This window comes from Borostomias antarcticus, assembly GCF_949987555.1.
Source record: "Borostomias antarcticus genome assembly, chromosome: 5".
Lineage (NCBI taxonomy): Eukaryota > Metazoa > Chordata > Actinopteri > Stomiiformes > Stomiidae > Borostomias > Borostomias antarcticus.
The window spans coordinates 6,186,440-6,206,674 of NC_140238.1; the positions used below are offsets into that span (position 1 = coordinate 6,186,440).

Sequence of the window (20,235 nt, forward strand, 5' to 3'; positions counted from 1 at the left end):
GGGGATGCAAGAATATCATTCTAAAATACACGCTGAGGAAGCCACAGCTCAGGACACACTGAATGCACAGCAAGACAACAAATATAACCTGAGCTCCAAAAATGTAAAGAGCTTGGATTGGAGGATCACCAACCTGGCACATCAACTCAAGGGGCCCGGATAGGCTCCCCCTCAAGTGTCCGCGAGAGCTTGTCCAATGAAAATCGACAAATGTACTTTCAACCCAGTAGGAGTAGGTGGGTGGGGGGGTAGGTTGGGTTAGGCAAGTGGAAGGAGCAGGGGGGTGGGTGGAGGAACCTGGAGGAGGGATGGAGGAATGGGGGGAAGGTACGCAGCTGGATGGGGAAAGAAGGGGGATATAGGGAAGGCTGTGGGGAAATCTTTGAGGGCTTTTACACCTTACTCGAGATCTTTACCTCCACCATGAAACTTGATGGAAGGGTGTAGCATGGTTCAACTAACAACCCATTAAATTCTGGAGTGGATCTGAATCACGGGGTGGGTCAACAAGCCACCCAAACACAGCGGGGCCGGCCATTCAACACCACTCATTTTTTGGACTAGAATTATGCAAAAACTACAAGACCAATTTCATGAAACTATGTGGAGGCATGTAGCATGGGCCAACTTAGAACCCGTTAAATTTTGGAGCGGATCCGAATCATGTGGTGGGTCCACGAGCCGGGCCGGCCATTCACCACCATTCATTTTGTGAACTAGGATAACGCAAAAACTACAAGACCGATTTCATGAAACTCGGCTGAGGCATGTAACATGGGCTAACTTAGAACCCGTTAAATTTTGGAATGGATCCAAATCACGGGGCGGATCCAGGAGCCGTTTCTTGGTTTGTAAATTTGTTAGCATGTTACACAAAAACAACCAAACCAATTTTCATGAAACTCGGTGGAGGGGTCTAAAGGCCACTTTAGAACCCATTCAATTTTGGTGCACACAGAGCCACAAAATGCATTCAGGGGCAGAGGTCTATGCTCGATGACCCATTCTACTTGAACATACTGTAGTTGTGTCTTTCTGCAGGAAGAAGAAATCGCAAAAGGGCAGACATGTGTGGTTAAAGTAATTAGATAACATTAAATTTGTTTTTCCATCTTCTTATTATTCTACAGTATCTAACATGATGTTCTAACATAATCTCTGAAAAAATACCAAGTCTACAGTAATCCTAAACTGCAACTGACATGGCAGAAATTCTCTTTCATGTTACGCCAGCCTTCTCAGACGACACCTCTGCCGTTCCCATGGGTCAGACTCTGGCTATACTGTCAGTAACCTCAGTTTCCGCAGCCAGTCAGGCTGCGCCCTGGCCTGCACTAACTGCCAGGGGTAGGGCCAGGGCCAGCCAGCGAAGGAAAGAACCCCAACTCTCCCAAAGAGGCAGAGCAGATGCCAAAGTAATTCCGCAACATGTGCTGACATTAAACATTACTGCATATTAACTTTCCATATGGATTGCAACTCAGCGTTTTGGAGAATGCCCGCAAAGAAGCCTAAAAAGGTTCTTTGTCTTTGCGCTGTCTGCGGATTAATTTGAGATTCTCATATTACATAGTTCCATTCCGTTAGTGAAGATATATGAGAGTAGACATTGGACTCCCGCTGAAAAGCTTTCAGAGAAAAGAATCAGAACTTTCCATTTCTCCTTTTCAATTTGGTTTTTTCTCTTTTTTTGGTCTGAAAATGTTTGAATATCAAATCTTCATATATTTTAAGGCTATTGTCTATATAGATGTTTTTGAGTATTGAAAACAAGGGATTTCACATTTCTATTCAAAAATAATAATGGCTGTAAACACAATTAATATTTCATAAACAATTTGATATCTGAGCCAAGTATAAAACAAATCAGGTAACACAATAAAATGGTTTGTGTTTGTTTTACCCTGAATTGGTTTAAGGTCTGTTTTTTTAAATCTCCTCCTGTTTGAGGAAATAGCTGGAAACAAATAAATAAAAGACACTTTACCAATCATGCATTATTTGCAGGCTTACTTTCTATGAGAGAATGACTCTTGGTTTTCAACCAGCTGTGATACCCAGACAGAAGACACAATTTGCTCTGCAAGCCTATTTGGACAAGCAGCTACAGTATAGTTAGTCATGGTCTCTTATGGCCACAACTGTTGTGGTGAGGTGGCTATGCGGGGGATCCAATAATTTTATCCTATAAACCTGTGCTATGCATACAGTATATTCTACTGTAAACCACTGTTTAGTCTGGATGACGTGCAACTTACAAATGCCTCCAATTGTGGGTGAGTATTGCACAGCTAGGCCATAGGTGTAAACATACTGGATCAAAGTAAGAGTTGCAGCACAAGTCATGTCAAGTAAAATACACACATAGCCGGGTATGATTTTATTCATTAAAAAATACAATGTAAATCAAAATAGTACAATGCATTGATTCCGTGCGATCAACCTAAAACAATTCCCTAGCCTACATGGCCTAATGAATAGGCCTAATTCTTTTGATATCAAACAACCAGAGACAGAAAGAGAGAGAGAGAGAGAGAGAGAGAGAGAGAGAGAGAGAGAGAGAGAGAGAGAGAGAGAGAGAGAGGCGGAGAGAGGGGAGGAGTGCGTGAATGAAGATTGAAGGGAGATGGGCGGGGCGGTGGTCACATTTACCTTGAGCATCGACGGAGGACAATAGTACTGCAACGAAAGCAGCCGCGGCCAATGATAGCCCGATCTTCATTTTTAGATGTTAGGTCAGCAGCTCATGAATGAATCTGTGGAGAAAGTTGCTTTCAGCTCTCAGCTTTTATATAGTAGCCTAGGCTATATCTCCATTAATCAGCATTTAGTAGCTTAAGGCTATGGGACGTGGGCAATCAATCGGCCAATGGAAGTCACGAGTCAGTCTACAAAGGTAATTCAGTTGATATACAGCGTGATATGACTTTGCCAGTTGAAGAATTTCGGCATTCCTTGTTCTTTGGCAAACGCTGTTTCAAATAGACATTTAGCACTCATGCTTAACTAATTAGGCGTGTTAAAAACTCATGGCCATATGAAATAAAATCCTATTGGCTATTGGACAAATATTACATTTCCGTGCTGATTATATGCCATGATTCAACTGAAATATTTGTAAGAACTCGCAAGGGAAGATGCATCTGGAAAAGTGCACATTGCCTATCAAAACTGTGATGTGTTGTGCGCCCCGCCTAGTGCATCAGGGCGCATACTGCAGTCTGGGGGCCACCGCAATCATATCTCCGAAGACCCCCAAAAGCGAGGGGCCCATTGGCCATGATAATGAAGCCCAAAAAAACGGAAAGAAAACGAATATTCTCAAAAAGTAGGCAATTGCATCGCTCCGGACCAGACTAGGCCTACTCCCACAAATAAACTGAAATTGGTGCAATCAGGGATGTTGGCTACATTCTCTGGTGACCCTCCGATATAGCTATTATTCGAACGTGCAGGTTAGGCCTATAGTTAATTGATCAAAGAGGAAATCAAAACTGGTAGCCTACGCCTAAATATTTAAATAACGAAATTCATAAAGTATAACGGTCAATACAAATAGGACACAAAATCTTACACATAACTTAATGCATACACTTTAAAATGTTAAGTAGGCTAGTTGAAAAATAAAGCAGGATAAAATAAAATAAAACCTCACCTGTTCAATCAGAATAAATCAGTAAAAACAGCGTCCTCGAAGTCTCTCCCTCTGAAACTAAAATAACTTTCAAGAGCTCTGAGTGGACCCTTCTCTCCTCTCCTCTCCTCTCAGGCTACTGGAAGCTCCACCAGCAGATGTCCAAGAAGGAAAGCCTCTTTCCAAGTGGGAAGAATCACTCCACAATCTGCTACTTAATAGGGGGCTGTCCCCTAAGTCTCATTTTACCAGCTCTTACGAAACCCTGCTGGTAACTCTGTCGTAGTTTGATATATGAAACATCGCCCCAGTGGAATACACTTCTGGAAATTGCATTCTTTCCGAATTCCTTTGGCACTGGGATCTGCTATGTCGGTTAGTTAGTGCACATTACGGGTAACAATAGGTGAGGGGTAGGCTAGCCTACTTAAAACACATCAGGGGTCTCAAAAAAACGAATTAAACTGACATGCACCATTATCTAACATGAACTAGGATATTCTATACCTCTCCTATTTGTGTCCTGTAAATTTAACAAGAAGACCACACGGTTTTATGCAAATCAATTCAGAACGTTGGGTAGGCTACATTCACATGCTTAGAATGTCTGCTCATTCTAGACCAATGAGATATTATTGGCCTCCAGTTTATTGATCTAGTAACCTAGTCCACCGATTAAACACTTTACCCGAGACGTTTTGTTCTCTTCTTCCCTATAAATGGCAAATACGCATACACTGCGACCATTAAAAGAAAGCATAGGCTATTTCGTCACCGGTTCAATGTCTAGTCTGTAGACTATTAATATGAAAAATGAATTAGCCTACAAGATCTGCCACAACTTGCATTAACTAATCCTAAACCTCAACGTTTCATTTGCTGGTGAAGGTGACCTGGCGCACCACGTCTATTTTGTAAACTCAATCAGAAAAACTCGGGGGGATTGCATAATCTTTGGGGATTTACAAGTAAACTCAGAGCAGTCCATCAAACACTAGTTAAACACAGTTTGCATGTTTCATGGTCAATGGTGCCCTCTAGTGCTTGACATGGAGAGGTGCTCTTACAAGGAGAGTTACACTACAAGTCTACATTTTTAAATCAAGACTGAAGATCTACTTCTACAGCCTCTCCTGCACCTAATCCTCACCCCATGGCCCCTTTTAATATAATTTTTTAAGTTTTTTAAAGTTTTTTCTAAAACTTGTAATTATTTGATCATCACTGACCCACTCCTGGACCCCCTGCTGAAGGACACAGTCCTGGTGTAGCCAAAACAACCTGGAGCTCAACGCTCTTAAGACAGTGGACATGATTGTGAACTTCAGGAAGAAATCCCCCCCCCCCCCCCAATCCATCACCCTGAATGGCTGCCCGGTCGCCACTGTGGACTCCTTCCGCTTCCTGGACACCATCATCTCCCAGGACCTCAAATGGGAACTTGAACACCAGCCTACCAAACAAAATGATGGTGCTCTTTTACACCTCCATCGAGTCCATCCTCACATCCTCCATCACCATCTGGTACTCCGCCGCTACAGGCAAAGACAGGGCCAAACAGCAGCGTGTCATCCGCTCTGCTGAGAAGGTCATCAGCTGCAACCTGCCCTCCCTCCTGGTCCTGCACAACTCCAGGACCCTGAAGCGGGCCAGGAAGATTGCAGCCGCCCCCTCCCACCCCGGACATCATCTCTTTGTGCCACTGCCCTCAGGCAGGAGGTTGCGGGCCATCAGGACCACGACTGCACGCCAGAGGTAGCTTCTTCCCCACGGCCATCAGCCTCATCAACGAGGCTTGTGTCCATCTCTGGCCACCCCACTTGCACTTGACCACCAAATGTACTGTACATAGGACACACCACACTCACATATCATACCGCACACACCATACTGTAATCACACTCACTGTATATTCACTGACCCCACTACACTTTGTATTGTTTTTTTATTGTCTTATTTTGCACTAGTATTTTGTACTGCTCTTGCACTGTCCTGTCTCGTCCCTGCAGCCTGTCCAATGTTGTGTCCATGTTATGCAATATGCACCATGCCCGAAAGCAAATTCTGAGTATGTTGAAAAACTACAATGGCAATAAAACAAATTCTGATTCTGATTGCTGTTAATGTGTCTTCATGATTTTCTCGTTTCATCACCCCTTAAACTTTATATTGTTCCCTTTCCCCTTACATGATTTTAGCCTTTTAGCCTTTGTAAAATGTGAGACCATGATGGTCAATGCACTTTAAATGGAAACTTGATAAATGCAAGGTTTTTTGCCACTGGAAAAGCATGATACATGCACATACTTTCAAACTGATACCACTATCTAAATGATGATAAAGATGCGTAGATTGTAATTCATATTATTTTATTACATGTGGCTCATGTACAATAAATATTGATCCCAGGAATTAAACATATCGGTATTATTGAAAGGACAATCTCCCAGATAAATGGATCTGCACAACAGAGAAGAGAATTTAAAACAGGGCAACAAGGGCAAGCCTCCACTCAGGGCTTCTTGGGCATCGCTGCGTCAAACAGTTCATACACAACGTATGCAGCTCCTGTGAAGAGAAAAAGAGATTTACTATGACAAGCAAATTAAAGCTGTGTTCAAAATGGCATACTAACCTACTATCATACTAAGTACGACGTGAAATGATGCATATGTAGTGCATTCGTACTGTACAATATATGAATTTTGTGTACGCGATAAATGCCTGAATGTATATTATTATTAGCAAGAATTTCTGAGTATGTGGCATGAGGTTATTTCACCAAAATGCATTGCATCTCTTCAGTCTCTTCAAACTGCGCAATACCGGACTGCGAGGCAGACGTGAAAGCAACCGTTCTCTTAAAGCCATAGTACTGTATGTCATTTATCCCTATTTGCACTGCAGTATGTCCAACATGAACCTGACACAAGAGACCATCATTTGACTGATCGCTCAAGCATTGAGCTAGATAGACATTTTGTCCGGCTCTGATTTCTTTACAATGGAAGTGGACGGGGCCAAGGTAAATGCGGAAATGTGTAGCTTTTTCTGAGACGGGAAAGCGACCAGCAAGCGCAAATTACACTGTCGTGAAAGGCTTTGATGTTTGTTTGATGCATGAAGATAAAATAATTTAAAACATTAATTCATTCATGAGTCTGACAGTATTGATGCTATAAGAGGCCTCACATTACTGGGGGCTAGTGAGCTCACTGAAACTAGCCAATGAGCCGATACCTATTTCTGGATGAACCCTGTACATCTGAATCATGTACCGCAGATGACGAGCTGATTGCCTAGGTCGTCTGGTAAGAGGCATGGTTGGATAAAATGAGAAGAAGTTGATATGTAATAACATTGATGTTGGTGAGGAAGCGTGAAGCAGGAGCTACTCATTGAGGTGCGGCTACAGAGGAAAGGCGAAGAGGAAAACCTGACCAGCAATCTCCTAAAATGTCGTAGCAGATTTACAAACCGCCATTACTTTTTATAAACTGACTACAAATCTACATGATTACTTTCTCGCCTTCAAGCTTTTTTTTTTTTTAAAGCTTGATTAAAGCTTAATTAAGTGACATATTAACAGTCGAGACAAAATTACAACAGCTTTTTGTCTGGTGTATATATATATATATATATTATAGGTAGGCAGTACGCAGTACTGATTGAGTATGTAGTTAGTATCCCATTTCGAACACAGAGTAATTGTATCACAATTTGGTCCTAGTTATTGAGGTTAGACAGGGAAAACTGAGATGAATTTCATGACCTGCCTCGCCTGATCGCAATATCATACCATATGTAAATCAACAGGGAATAATAACAATAACCTACTTAATTACATCCAATGCAGTAGCACCCAGCCTGCATTAAAGAGGTATAAGCGGTCATCTTACCGATGATTGTGAGTGTCATTGTGGCTCTATAGAGGAGAGCATCCTTGACTCCTCCTTTCAGATGGACTGGCATACCATTATCCTCCTGTGCAAACACAGACAGATGAAATCAGACTTTGACACAGTGTGGACAAGCCCAATAGGCCTCTAAGTTGTCTCACAAGGCGGCAGCTTCAATCTAAGCAAACCCAAAGCTTCAAGACAGACTGCTATTTCGTCAAAGCAGGGCAGAAGACACTTCTATTTCTGATGGTAGCAGTACTGTCAGAAAGTTAGCTATTTGGCTTTTTCAATTATTCAGAGAGACCCAAAACGTGCATTGAAAATCATGTTTCATATATTGGCACTGTACACTTCCACTGGTAAACCCCAAGTATATGCCGAGATGCTATACTATGCTTACATTTCTATTCCTAATTGGTTTGTAGCTTATCAGTATCAAGACTTCCTGTATCAGACTTCAGCAATAATTTACAACAGTATCCTGAGCTTTCAAACCACTGACCGATTAAAAAATATATTGAAACACTTACCATTTCCTTTAAAAATAATTGTAATATTATCAAATAAAATTACCTTTATACAGTAGCAATTTGATAAGTTCCAGTTGCAGTTTAATTCACAACAGAAAAGCAATGGCGTAATATCTAGGATTGTAAAGCAGGTATCAGCTAGGGGCGGTATGAACTAGGTGATAATTAGTAAAGCCTGGGTCATCACAGGTCTGATTTGGCAATGGCTTTTTGCAGTATCACATAGCATGCAGAAATTAGTCAGTCCAGCCCAAACTATCAGTGGAGCGATACATACTTATCTGTCAGGCTACAAAGGGGAAAAAATAAGATTCTGTCTCCAGAACCTAGGAATAAAGTACAGACTTTAACCATTAACTGTATCCTTAACCTGTGTTTTTTCTCCCCCACACCTATCCGTTTCAAATTGCATTCATAAAGACACCTAATCAGGATGTATTAGGCTACTTAAACAGACCAGATTTACATTTCCACTACTCAGAATGTCCATAGTGCAAACAAACAGCTTGGTACACACGTGTCACTTCCCACTGTTGTTTTTTTTGAATGGACAGGGACAAAATGACAGGTCAAGTGGTGTCTAACAACTAATCTTGTCATCTGCTCTGACCATTGAGCTTACCTGAAACAACTTCTGTTTTTCCTTGATCGTGTTGTCCACCTGTTTGCGGATACTCGTGGAGATGGTCCGCCTGGACAGCTGCCTAAGACCCTGAAGAGACAGAGGATCAAGGAAAGGTTATGTGAGTCTATGCATCTAGACAGATGTAGACTAGCTAAGGACGTTAGTAGCTAACTGAGGTCCCAAAGCGTGTCCCCATAGTGCTAGCTTGCCTTCATCAAGAGAGACAGATGTTGAGGACATTGCCGTCATTTCTGTCACTTGAGTACTGGTACGTGCGATTGACACTAGCTCCTACGTCACGAGGAATTACTACAATAACGTCAGTGTCAAATCGTTTTTCTAATCATCATGACGAACCAAACCAACAAGAGTTTTGATAAATAACTAGTCGACTATTTCTCTGTATTTTTTTCTGTATTTTATCTTTCACTTAATGCATAGGTGGCAAAGGCGCATTACTGATAAGCTAAGTGTGCTAACGTTAAAGCACAGGTAGTCTAGTGCTAGCTTCGTAGCCAAGGTTAGCTCACATGCCTGGCGAGATACAATTTAAAAGATACTCAGACGATTGTAATAAACCAACGGAGAGATAATTTACAAGCTAGAACGATACATAACGCCTTGATAATAAAGTTAGCCTCTTACCATAAATTGCCTGTACATTTTGGGAAACTTATGTATACGAGGTGAGGTGAGTGCACAAGGACAAGTACCGACTTCCCACAATCCTTTAGGTTAACATGACACGTTTCCGGTTACGTACACATTACATTATCTGACGTATTCAGGCATTTTTTCTATTAATACATTGTTCTATTAATACATCCATGCATTTTTTACATCGTTGTGATCTCGCTCATCATGCCTCTATGATGTCCAGAAAATGTTTCTGTCGTGTATTGGTTTTTGTGATACATTCCATCCATCTAATTGATTTCCATTCAAGAAAAAATACTAGTTTACAACCTAGTCATGCCTGCCTAGGACTAGAAGAATTAGCAGTTGTGAATAAATTCAAAAATATCAAGCACCTTCCAACAAGACTAAAACATTTTATTTAGATATAAATGAAAAGTAAATCATCCAAGAACGCAATATAATACTTCAGAAACAAAGGGCGGAATGAGATGTGAAAAAAGTACTGCATAACAAATGTGACACTTTTAAAGTGCATATCATTTGGTCAACATTGAAATATGTTTGAAAGTTGTATCATTTCAGATCAAAATGAATAAGAGAATCAGCTTTAGTAGAAACAATATATAACCGCTGGTAAAAAAACAAACAAAAAAAAAACATTCCAATCAAGTTGCTTTGACTCCCACCCAGGGCCGGACTGGCCATGTGGCGTACCGGGCAAATGCCCGGTGGGCCGGACCTACTTGTGGGCCGATCTAAAAAAAAAAAGAGCTAACGAACGGCCCATAGAGCAGGGACAGCGGCCCATTGGTCCATTTTCTATACTGACACTGGGCTGGCCCAATCATATGTAGGCCCCACCCCTCCCTCTGTTAGTTTCAGGTGTCATTTGCGTGGGCCGTTAGAGAGCCAGCTGGCCTGTCCCCCCGTCAACAAATCGCGCAGCAGCACCCCCCCCCCCCCCCCCTTATTTTGGTATGATCTGCATCTGTCATTTTATAATTACCTTCAGGTTACAAATGTTTCCTGGAGAAAAAAACAAAACATCCAAGAGGACTGGTTTCCCATTCCACATTAAGCCTGTCTCAAAGAGCCACAGAGGTATGTAATTTAAATACATTAGTACATTCAACAGCAGGACATTACAGTACATATAATGCGTGTAGAGCTCACTTATAGACAACCTTCACTATCAAGCCATTCACAACCAGCATTTCTCAAATAATACACGTTCTACTTTAAAATAACATGATATGGATCAATAGAAAAACACACACATTATGTACTTGAGGACCACACTACAGATAACATATTCAGAAGTCATGGAAGTCATATGAACACAAGTGAATCCCCAGATCCCTCAGCGTTCTCCTGCCTAACCCCAACACCTTTGGAGGACATATACTGTAGCTCGTTGATGGATACTGACTGCTGCCCTCCTGTGGAGGACGATTCCCGTGGGTGAACCGTACAATAGAACACATAACAGACATTTACAAAGACCAGTGCATCCAGGCTACATCAGCAAGCAGTCCAGAATGGGGCCCGGAGGCCACCCAGGCATGCAGTGGGAGGAGCTCCACGACAGGAAGTCCTCAGTTGGGGATATCTGCGCTGTTGCTGCGGTTGCCATATTTGTGGTGGATGATGAGCAGGACCACCCCCAGGAAGAAGCAGACCGAGCCCACGGTGATGTACGCGATCCCCAGGAAGGGGTTCTTGCCTCCCATCCAGGAGATGGTGCTCAGGATCATGCGCTTCCGTCCCTCGAAGCTACGCACCGGATAATCTGAGGTGATGTGGTTAAGGGAGAGGACCAGAGCATCAGGACTGGTGATATTTCAAGGTATACTGGTTTGTATACTGGTTTGTACAGTATACTGGTTTGTATACTGGTTTGGTACCTGTGTAATGTGTGCATATTGATACACACTGCGGGAAATGAAGCTGCTGATGGTTGATTACCTTATAAAGACGGCAACATGTCCCCTGCTTGACATCAAATTATGATACAAAATTGACACCTCAACTTGAATCTAGTGTGTGCGGAGGTGAGATGCACCCGTGCTTTCAGGGAAGGATACTGTAGGTGACCTCCATGATGTATTCTCCCCGGGGCAGCGTGGGCGTCATGTTGTTCTTCTTGTGGATGATGCGATACAGTTTGCGGAAGGTGGGGAGGGCGGCGGTGCGCATCCATACGATGAAGTCCTCGTTGATGAAGCCGTTGTTTTCAGGGTCTGCCGGATCCAGCTCGTACACTGGCCTCCTCCAGTTCACGGGTTTGCTTGTGCCTGACAAAGGTAGACGTTGGGAATTGTCCCAGGTCAGGTCAAGGTGATGTGAATATGCATGACACCATTTGCATAAACTATGTTAAATGTCATATTTCGATAAAAACCTTGGAAGACGGCGGTTAGGTTGTCGTTCCCTCCAGGGTTCCTGAACTTCACGTGCTTGTCTGTCCACCAGGCTATTCCCTTCTTCACCAGAGGAATGGGTGTTCTGGTGCCATTAGGATCGATGTAGTACAAGTCAAGAGTGTCTGGAAATGAAACATGGGAATTAAGAGTCAGTTAGAGCAAGTGATGTGCACGGTTATAAAGCTAAGTTAAAGGATAAGTACACTGAATTTCATGTTTGGCCCTATTCCTGGCTTCCCTGGCATGTATCTGACTAGTACAGGTTAAAAATATTTCTGTTTTGTGCAGTACAGAGTTCTGTGTCAATAACGCGCACAGAGGAAAAAGGAGCTAGCTTACTACTGCAAGGATCGGTTAAATGTTGGCGTGTACAGATCGGTTTCATTGAGGTCAAAGCGACATTTGAGCTCAACTTGCTATGACACGGCGTTCCCCTTTAACTAGCTAGTTAGTTAGACATGAAAGACATTTCAAGAATGAATCACATTGGCAGATCTCATAACCAAAAGCTCACTGCCTTCTTCACTTCACGCACACAGATATTTTAATGGGACGTTTTGGTACACAGACCTTCTTCAGGTGAACGTTGAAGTATTTCTCTGCAAGTGGAGACAGTGTGCGGGTGCTTTTTGTGTCATTACTGATGGCCCTTGGCTTTCTTTTCTTTCTTGTCAATTTACAGGTGTGCAAAAGGCTTTTTCCTTAGATCTCATAACCAAACATTCTGTACATAACATTTTGATTCCATTTTCGCTGAGCAAAAAGTATGTGCACATGATTACAAAACCGTTTGCTAAGGAATAAGATATTACTCTTACCATTAAAGAGACTGTTGGCAATAGCACCACATGGGGCAATATGCTTGTTATCACTGGTGCGGTATGGCTCACATTCCTTGCTGGGACCCTGTAAAAAGTGAGAAGATGTTCCAGCACAATGGCAGAAAAGAATCATGTGGCATTGAAAACAATCATTAGACTATTCAGTGCATTTCTGGGGCTGGTTAGTGTGGTATCCATTCATAACACAAAAGGTCTTTCTCTCGAGTGAATGAGTGTGTGTGTGTGTGTGTGCGTGTTTCTGTGTGTGTGTGTGTGTGTGTGTGTGTGTGTGTGTGTGTGTGTCTGGCTCTGCTAACTCCTCCCCTAGTAACAGGTAAGTGCCCACCTCATGCATAGGCTGCCCTGTAAACAATCCCCCTGCAGAACAGCCTCAGCTCTGGAGGGAATGCATTCCACCCGTTTCCATGCACACACTGCCAACTGCTGCTACAAAACACATCCTCTCATAATTAAAAAAGGGACTTCTGTACACAACCTTTGCACACCTGTACACCTTTGTCTATTCTGCTTAACGTTAGATTGTAATTTGTGCTCTGTACACAATATGGGACATATATTCTCTCCATGAGCCCTTGCTGTGTGTTACGACTCCTTTTGGGTTTTTTTCTGACTTGTCTAAACACAGTTAATGTGTTATTTTAGCAAACAGTAACCTATATTTTGCCAGTGAACCTGTTTGCAAGCAGTTGCCTAAATGGACAGGGTGTCATGAGGCCGAACTTCTGAGAGTGTATTCTTCACTGTGCCAACTGTCGTTTACACTTCATCCACACAAATCAAATTATTTTATTGAATTCTACACGTTGGGCAACACAACGGTATGTGCCTTGAAGTATACAGTATGATACCTCAGTGCTCACCCACAAAAAAATATTTTAGGCTGCCATCTAGGGTAGGTGCACAGAAACAAAACCATTCCCCCAGCTTAGTTAAGAAAAAAGAACAAGTAGAAGAATGAGTTTGAATTTGACACCTTTCCTCTTCTCCCATACTGTATTAAACTTACTCTATCTTGACACGGACACCTTACCAGTCCCGTTGTTTTGTTTAGCTCTGAATTGACCAAGTAGGGGCAATCCTCAGTCTTTGTAGTGATAATTAGTCAATCTCTAAGTACAATAAGGAAAGGAATAACGCCAGTAGTTCTCTGAGAATTCATTTTGTCGCTACCTGAAGCATTTGGAGAGTCTGTATGCATGCCTATCATTTGAATGTGCTCTTTTTTGTGTCCGGAGCAGCGGTTCTGCTAATTGTATTCTGCCAATTGTAAGTATGCCAAATATATTTAAGGTTGACATAATTATGCGAGTCCATAGGTCAATTCACACCAGCCTGTCAGTCAGCAGAGTGCTCCTGTGCTGACCTCTCTATGGCCGATGTTGGACAGAAATGAACAAAGTCATCGTCATACTGAGGGTGTATTCTTCAACTGTCGTTCACACTTCACACACACAACTGCTTCTGAGCCTACGCCCTACACGAAAGTGCGAGTGGAGTGGCATGAGTAGAGACAGTCAGTAGTGAAGCTTCTAATTCATTTCTTTATTATTTTTTCAATACCTCAGTCAAGAGAATTCTGACTCAAAATGAAAGCTCATTCAGCATGAACCGATACTTCATGTTTATCCTGTTTAGGGTTGGGTACCGTTCCTATTTGAACAGTTCCAGTACCCGGAACTCAGTTCCTTTTTTCAGTACTTCTTAAATTTGCTCAATACATAACTTCTCCATTCCGATACATTCCAGAATACAACTAGTGTGTTGTATAATATAATAAATACAGATATATAAAAAAAAAAAAAAACACATTCAAATGTAAAACTGACTCTTGGTCTTGACTACTGGTATAATCGAAACGTGCATCAGCGCACCACAATAAAGTTACATGGCTGCACTCGGTCAAAACTAACAGTAGGCTAGCCTATTGGAGAAGTTTAGAAAACTGATTTTCTATTTATTTAGGTTAAACGTTATCTTGCACCGTTTATCTCTCCAGCCCTGTATCTAACTTGAAATAAGATTAAGATATTAGTCTAAGAAGCATCTTCACTACTACTATCAGGAGACATCTCTCTCTTTCTCTCTTGAGTCGGAGCCCTGCCTGGCTGTCACACTCTCTCCCTCGCTCGCTCGCACGCACGCACGCACGCACGCACACAGCTCATCCATCTTAGCATGCACCCAGAGCATAATACACTGGGAAGCAACAAGTGCTGCTGCCATATCAAACACACAAGTAGACCGGTGGACTGAATGAAACGCCGAAAGGTTTGGTTAAAGAATTGATGCTCATTGCCACAGGTGCAACCAGTCTTTTGCATTGCACACCGTGTGATTATTTGCCTGCCGCAGGGGAGTAGCTTTATCCAATTCGGCAGTAAGAAATGCATGGAAATAGTAACCAATTGTCCTAACTGTGTTGAACAATCTGGGGTGACATAATCTCACTCTCTCATTTTCTACTCTTACACAGATGCACTATCGGGTACCGAAATTTGGCACTGATCGATTTTAGGTGAATCGGTACTCAAAAGTACAGAGTTCGGTACCCAACCCTCATCATGTTTTTTATTTATTGTGTAAACACAAATATCCTCCTGTTCTCTTAAATTCAGACCAGCTTTGCCCATAGAAACGGTGACAAGCGCACATTTCAACTGAGGGATGTACAAAATGAATGACAATTTAGGCGACTTGTAAGCTTAGTAAATATGTTGTAAATATATTTCATGATTTAACTACGTCAACTTGTTGGATTTGGGAGTGGCGTTCTGATTGGCTCATCTTGGCCGATGTACTGTACAAAGCTGGTTCACCGGTAAGAACTCCCAATTGTTTCTGTCCGACTGACAGGTTGGTCTGAATTGGACTTAATGGTGGGGGCATTTCTTGCAAAATTCAAAAAGCAGTAATAACAGAAAAAACATAGAATAACTGTGAGCAATGACTGTATTCTATTCCTGCAGATTCATTAGAGTGGCCTGTCTCCCGACATTGGGACCAGCCCTTACCTGAAGCTTTCAGATTGTCAGGTACTGTATTTCACATAACAGAGCCCTGAATTTGTCGATATTATAAAGGTACCTTCAAAGAGTTCCAGTCTCCATTCAACTGACTGTCATCCCTTGACTTCACATAACGTCTGTGATTCTGATAGAAGTTGGACAACCCGTAGTACATGAAGACATTGCTCTAGAGTGGGAGAAAGGTGGAAAAAAGTAAGTCAATATTTCAGAGGAAATGAGTAGAGCAGTAATTCAGAGAAGGTGAGTGATCAACTAATCTCATGAACAGATAAGAATGATTTGGTGATGTCCACCAAATCCATGTGAATCAGTACTCCTAGGGAGAGCACTGGTAGATCTTGAGATGGCAAGGCAACCTAGATGGCTAATCAATAACATTATCTCAGAATAGTAAATACTAGCAGAGATCAATTGAAAGGACAGAGCCAAAACACCCTAAGTGTTTCTGGTAAGAGAAGCGATGAGTGCCTAATGGCTCCTGAGCAAGCCACTGTACTTGACGGGCTCAATACGTCTCCATCTACAGTATTATTAACCTGTAAATTACTGCACCAACAATATTGTTGAAATAGCTTATCTGCAAACGTTTTACATTCATATCAAAGTATTGCAACTGACAATTCCTACTTACCTCAAATGGTTGATCTAGGTTGAAGTGGACACTGCATGTACATGGATTTGTGCTGTTCCAGCTGAGGGTCTGTGAGCAGTTGTAGCAGGCGCTCGACTTGTCAACACCAGTGTAATCAATCTGGGAACGAAATGGGAGTCTATTAGCAAGCTAACATTATCTAACTAGCTAGTTTATAACGATAGCAAGCTAGATAGTTTACCTCGAACTCGTTGATGTTCTTTGAAGTGACGAATAGGCCAATGCCGATAGGGATAAAGATCAGTCCAATGACAAAGAAAGCTGGAAGGACGGTGCCCGCTGTCAGAATTGGCTGCCAGGCGGGCAGTCTCTGCTGTTTGAATGCAGTGTTGTCTGGCTTCTTGCTTTTAACAGTTCCTGCTGCACCGCCATGGCCAGCAGCACCCGAAGGGTGGCCATCCTCTTCCTTCGCATTGTAACTTGACGCCATCATGGCTGAAATCCTCGCTCAGCAGAATAATCCACTCAAGTGACAACTGCTTATCCCTCGTCGACCTGTTGACGCCAAAAGAGCGACCGCAGACACGTAAAAACTACTATAATATTACTTACGCCAGGACATATGGACCTATTTAACACAAACCGTACATCGTTGAGTGGTAAAGGAGTAGTTTATAACCAACTCCGATCGAGAAAAGACAACCTGCTAACGATGACAGATGAGACTAATGCAGGAAGTTCCGTAACCAATGGTGTAGGAGAACGTAGTAGTGATGTCACCATGTTTGATGAGCACGCCCCCTTCTCACATGTTTGGTGCAGAGCTGGTGCAGAGCCACCTGAGAGCCACCTGAGAGCCATCTGAGTGCCACCTTAAAAAGCCACCTGAGAGCCATCTGAGTGCCATCCCTCTGGTTTGGCCCTTGAGCGCCCGAATGATGCTCGTGCTCAGCTCTGCATAATGTATACTATTCTGTCAGTGATGGAGTAACAACATTCAAATCATTGAAACATTTATAATGCATATTACGTTCCTATTATATTACATAATATCAAGGGCGACACGAAACCTCCGGTTGAAAATACGTCGGTTGCTCTGCGAAGAGGGGCCAGCAGCTGATGACACAGTGGAAGTCTGAAGTGCTAACAGTAACTATAGTAACAGTACTCCTATATGCTAACATGGATATCTTATCTTATCTTATCACTATAGCTTACAATTAGAATCAGAATCAGTTTTTATTATAAAAAAAATGTTTTTATTTAGTTTTTATAATTTGCCACCACCACCGCCTCCTCCTCCGAGCCAGGGAAGAGGAGAGAGAGAGAAGAGGACATCTTCCTCTCTCTCCCTGACTCTCTCTCAGTGGTCCAGAGAGAGAGAGAGAGAGGAGAAGGAGATATCATCTTGACATCTCCTCCCCCCCCCTCTCTGGCCAGAGAGACGGAGAGAGAGAGAGAGAGAGGAGGAGATATCAATCTGACATCTCCTCCTCCTCTCTCTCTCTCTCTGGCCCACGAGAGAGAGACAGGGAGAGAGAGGGAGAGGGAGATGCCCCCCCCTCTCTCTCTCTGGCTGCTCCTCCTCTGTCGCTCTCTGGCTTTTATACACCTCCTGGCTCACGTCACAAGGGCGCTCTGTGACGTCACGGTTTGCAAGGCTCTTTTGACAAAATCACTTTGTGTGAGTCATAGAGTTCTAAAATCACTGTAAATCACTTGATTGGCACTTTCAGACAGGTGTGATGAAGGTGCTATTGCAAATTAAACCATGGTCGGAAGAACAAAAGACTGAGCTGGGCAGCCCACCCACGCGTATAGCGGCATATCTCAATAAAGGCTTTGTTGCCATAAATTAGCTGCATGGCTTATTTTAGCAGCCAATTCTATCAGCCTAGCAGCGTTCCGTTCATAACAACGCAGGCGCCTTCACTAGTATCCTGGATTTGGCGTTCATATTATAATAATATTCTCTCGTTCAAAATAAAGCAACTGCCAAAAGTTAAAAAGTCTTTATTGAGATGTGCCGCTAGGGCGTAGGTAGGCTCCCCATAGACCGGTCCAGGGTGATATCCTACAGATAACGCCGTTACTCAATGCAATTTACCTATGAATGCGAGTCTCTCAACACAATTTAAGATGTAATGCAGGTCTAGGCTCCCCAGAACTCCTGCCCTTTTCTTTTTTAAATAATATTCTCTATTCTCTATTCAATAATCTAATTCTGTCAAAATGTTCCAATATACATTTAGGTTGCAAAATTAGGACTTTATTCGTAGGCATATTTTTGTCATTATTTTTATTAGGCCTACACTGCAAATCTTTAGTGTTAATATTAACTGTAAATTAGAAATTACACACAAAACAGACATGCAGGATTGCTCCTCATTATTACAATTCTGTATGACTTCAAAATGTATTTTAAAACCTAAGTAATTTACAAATGTTCTGACCCACTGTGACAAATGTAGCCTACATTTCCAATAAAGTCAGGGTGGGACTGTAATGTAACAGCATTGTCACGTCATTTAATTACATCGTAGTTACGGATTTCAGCAGCAGTGACGGCTACGTTGCCGTACAGTCTCCCTGAGATCGGTTATTTTGGTTATTTTGCGACTGTATATGCACGTGTCAGCCAGGTCCGCTGTTGGTACCGTTGCAAATTTACCAAACTACGACCAATGTGTCCCGTCGGCTTTACGTAGTACTGTGCTAGTAGGGTAAGCACTAACACTCTTTAAGTCAAGTAAAGGCTCTGGTGAATAATATAACACTATAAATCCTTGGGTATAGCCAAGTATATAATAAAATTAACCATCATAATAATCTTAATAATCATAATCATAGAATGGGCATAGCCAAGGTCATACAGAGACAGTAGGCTACATACAGTAAGTAAAAAAAAATAAACTACAGTTTAATGCGGCAGAGCATAAAAGTACAATCCCCCATAGCCTAACCCTTTTCCTTCTTCTAGCTGCACACTTGCAGACATATTTTCCTTGCCTATCACTTCTCATGAAACTGGTCTACTGTCTCCCCCTGGTCAATTGAGCAAATGTAACTTGTCTGCTCGACTGGAAACAATATTATTCTTTCATTCAGATGGGGCATGTTTGGTGATTGCAGACCCAGGCAGCTTGTTAACTGAGTAGATTTTAATTGCTGAAAACTGGGCAAGAGAAGTAAACTCGCACCACAATTGAGAGATTACCGTGGGAACTTGTCCCTCCTCTGTATCACAGGCTTTGGCATATATGGCCATCGCTTCTTATCAGTACCAACTCTGACTGCTTGGCAAATTGATATAAGATAAATTAATAGACTGCTTTGGACTTTATTCAACTCAGCTCATTAACAGAACACAATTTCAGAGAAAGTCTACAGCATTGTTATTCTGCACATATTCTCATTATATTCTGTCAAAAATGTGGTAGAATTTTATTTAATTTCAGAAAACTATTTTATTTAAATTACATTTCATTACAAAACACTTTACACAAAAAAGACATCCCACTTGCTGCACAGCAAATAGTGGCATCTGTTAAATTAAATGCATTACAAAAATTGCATTTACAAAAATATCACTAGGTGAGATCACATAAGCAGTTAGTAGCAGCATAGCCTGACAAGAATACTGTTCCCCTTAAAAATGCACATCTGTGAATATCTACTGTAAAGGAGCAGTTAAATCAATTTTACTCACCTTGCAAAGACAGGTGAGAACAGAGAAGTAGAACAGACTCTCCAAAAATATACAATACATTCCTGATTTCAAGTACATTATTTCACTGTAGGCATATAATATCAATATTTATAATGTTTGTTTTGAACAAGGTGACAGTGGTCAAACATCTTGGCACAATGGGAGAGCCCAAAGAACTGTTGTTTTAATTTAACCTCCCCAACCTCTCTCAGGGTACTTCATTGGCACTCATAGTGAGCCCCTCATGCCCCTACAACCATACAACCCCCCTGCCCCCCACCAACCCATCCCTCCATCATGTACCCTGGGTCCC

At 42.1% G+C, this 20,235-nt stretch overlaps 3 protein-coding genes across 4 annotated transcripts in view; all 3 read right to left on the reverse strand.

Annotated features, from left to right (window-relative positions):
- Nucleotides 1-2,722, reverse strand: part of col12a1a (collagen, type XII, alpha 1a) — a gene marked incomplete at both ends in the record, with an annotated part of 62,929 nt that extends 60,207 nt beyond the window's left edge. The window contains 1 exon segment of the mRNA XM_084438402.1: nucleotides 2,653-2,722. Within this exon segment, the coding sequence (XP_084294528.1) occupies nucleotides 2,653-2,722 (70 nt within the window).
- Nucleotides 2,723-6,009: 3,287 nt separating this feature from the next.
- On the reverse strand, nucleotides 6,010-9,425 carry LOC311308875 (cytochrome c oxidase subunit 7A2, mitochondrial-like). Of its 2 annotated transcripts, none has more exons than XM_084437948.1 (4): nucleotides 9,337-9,425; nucleotides 8,689-8,778; nucleotides 7,534-7,618; nucleotides 6,010-6,202 (listed from the first exon to the last, which is right to left on the reverse strand). In XM_084437948.1, the coding sequence occupies exons 1-4, from the start codon at nucleotides 9,352-9,354 to the stop codon at nucleotides 6,147-6,149; spliced, it is 249 nt and encodes an 82-aa protein (XP_084294074.1). In that variant the 5' UTR covers nucleotides 9,355-9,425; the 3' UTR covers nucleotides 6,010-6,146. The 2 variants fall into 2 exon arrangements, 1 of the variants encoding a protein (XP_084294074.1); XR_014630440.1 differs by having other exon boundaries at nucleotides 6,138-6,202; nucleotides 7,534-8,392; nucleotides 9,337-9,382.
- Nucleotides 9,426-10,295: 870 nt separating this feature from the next.
- LOC311308587 (cell cycle control protein 50A-like) lies at nucleotides 10,296-16,905 on the reverse strand. Its single transcript, XM_084437568.1, has 7 exons — nucleotides 16,455-16,905; nucleotides 16,253-16,372; nucleotides 15,680-15,787; nucleotides 12,572-12,659; nucleotides 11,732-11,875; nucleotides 11,415-11,624; nucleotides 10,296-11,119 (listed from the first exon to the last, which is right to left on the reverse strand). The coding sequence occupies exons 1-7, from the start codon at nucleotides 16,704-16,706 to the stop codon at nucleotides 10,926-10,928; spliced, it is 1,116 nt and encodes a 371-aa protein (XP_084293694.1). The 5' UTR covers nucleotides 16,707-16,905; the 3' UTR covers nucleotides 10,296-10,925.
- Nucleotides 16,906-20,235: the final 3,330 nt, after the last annotated feature.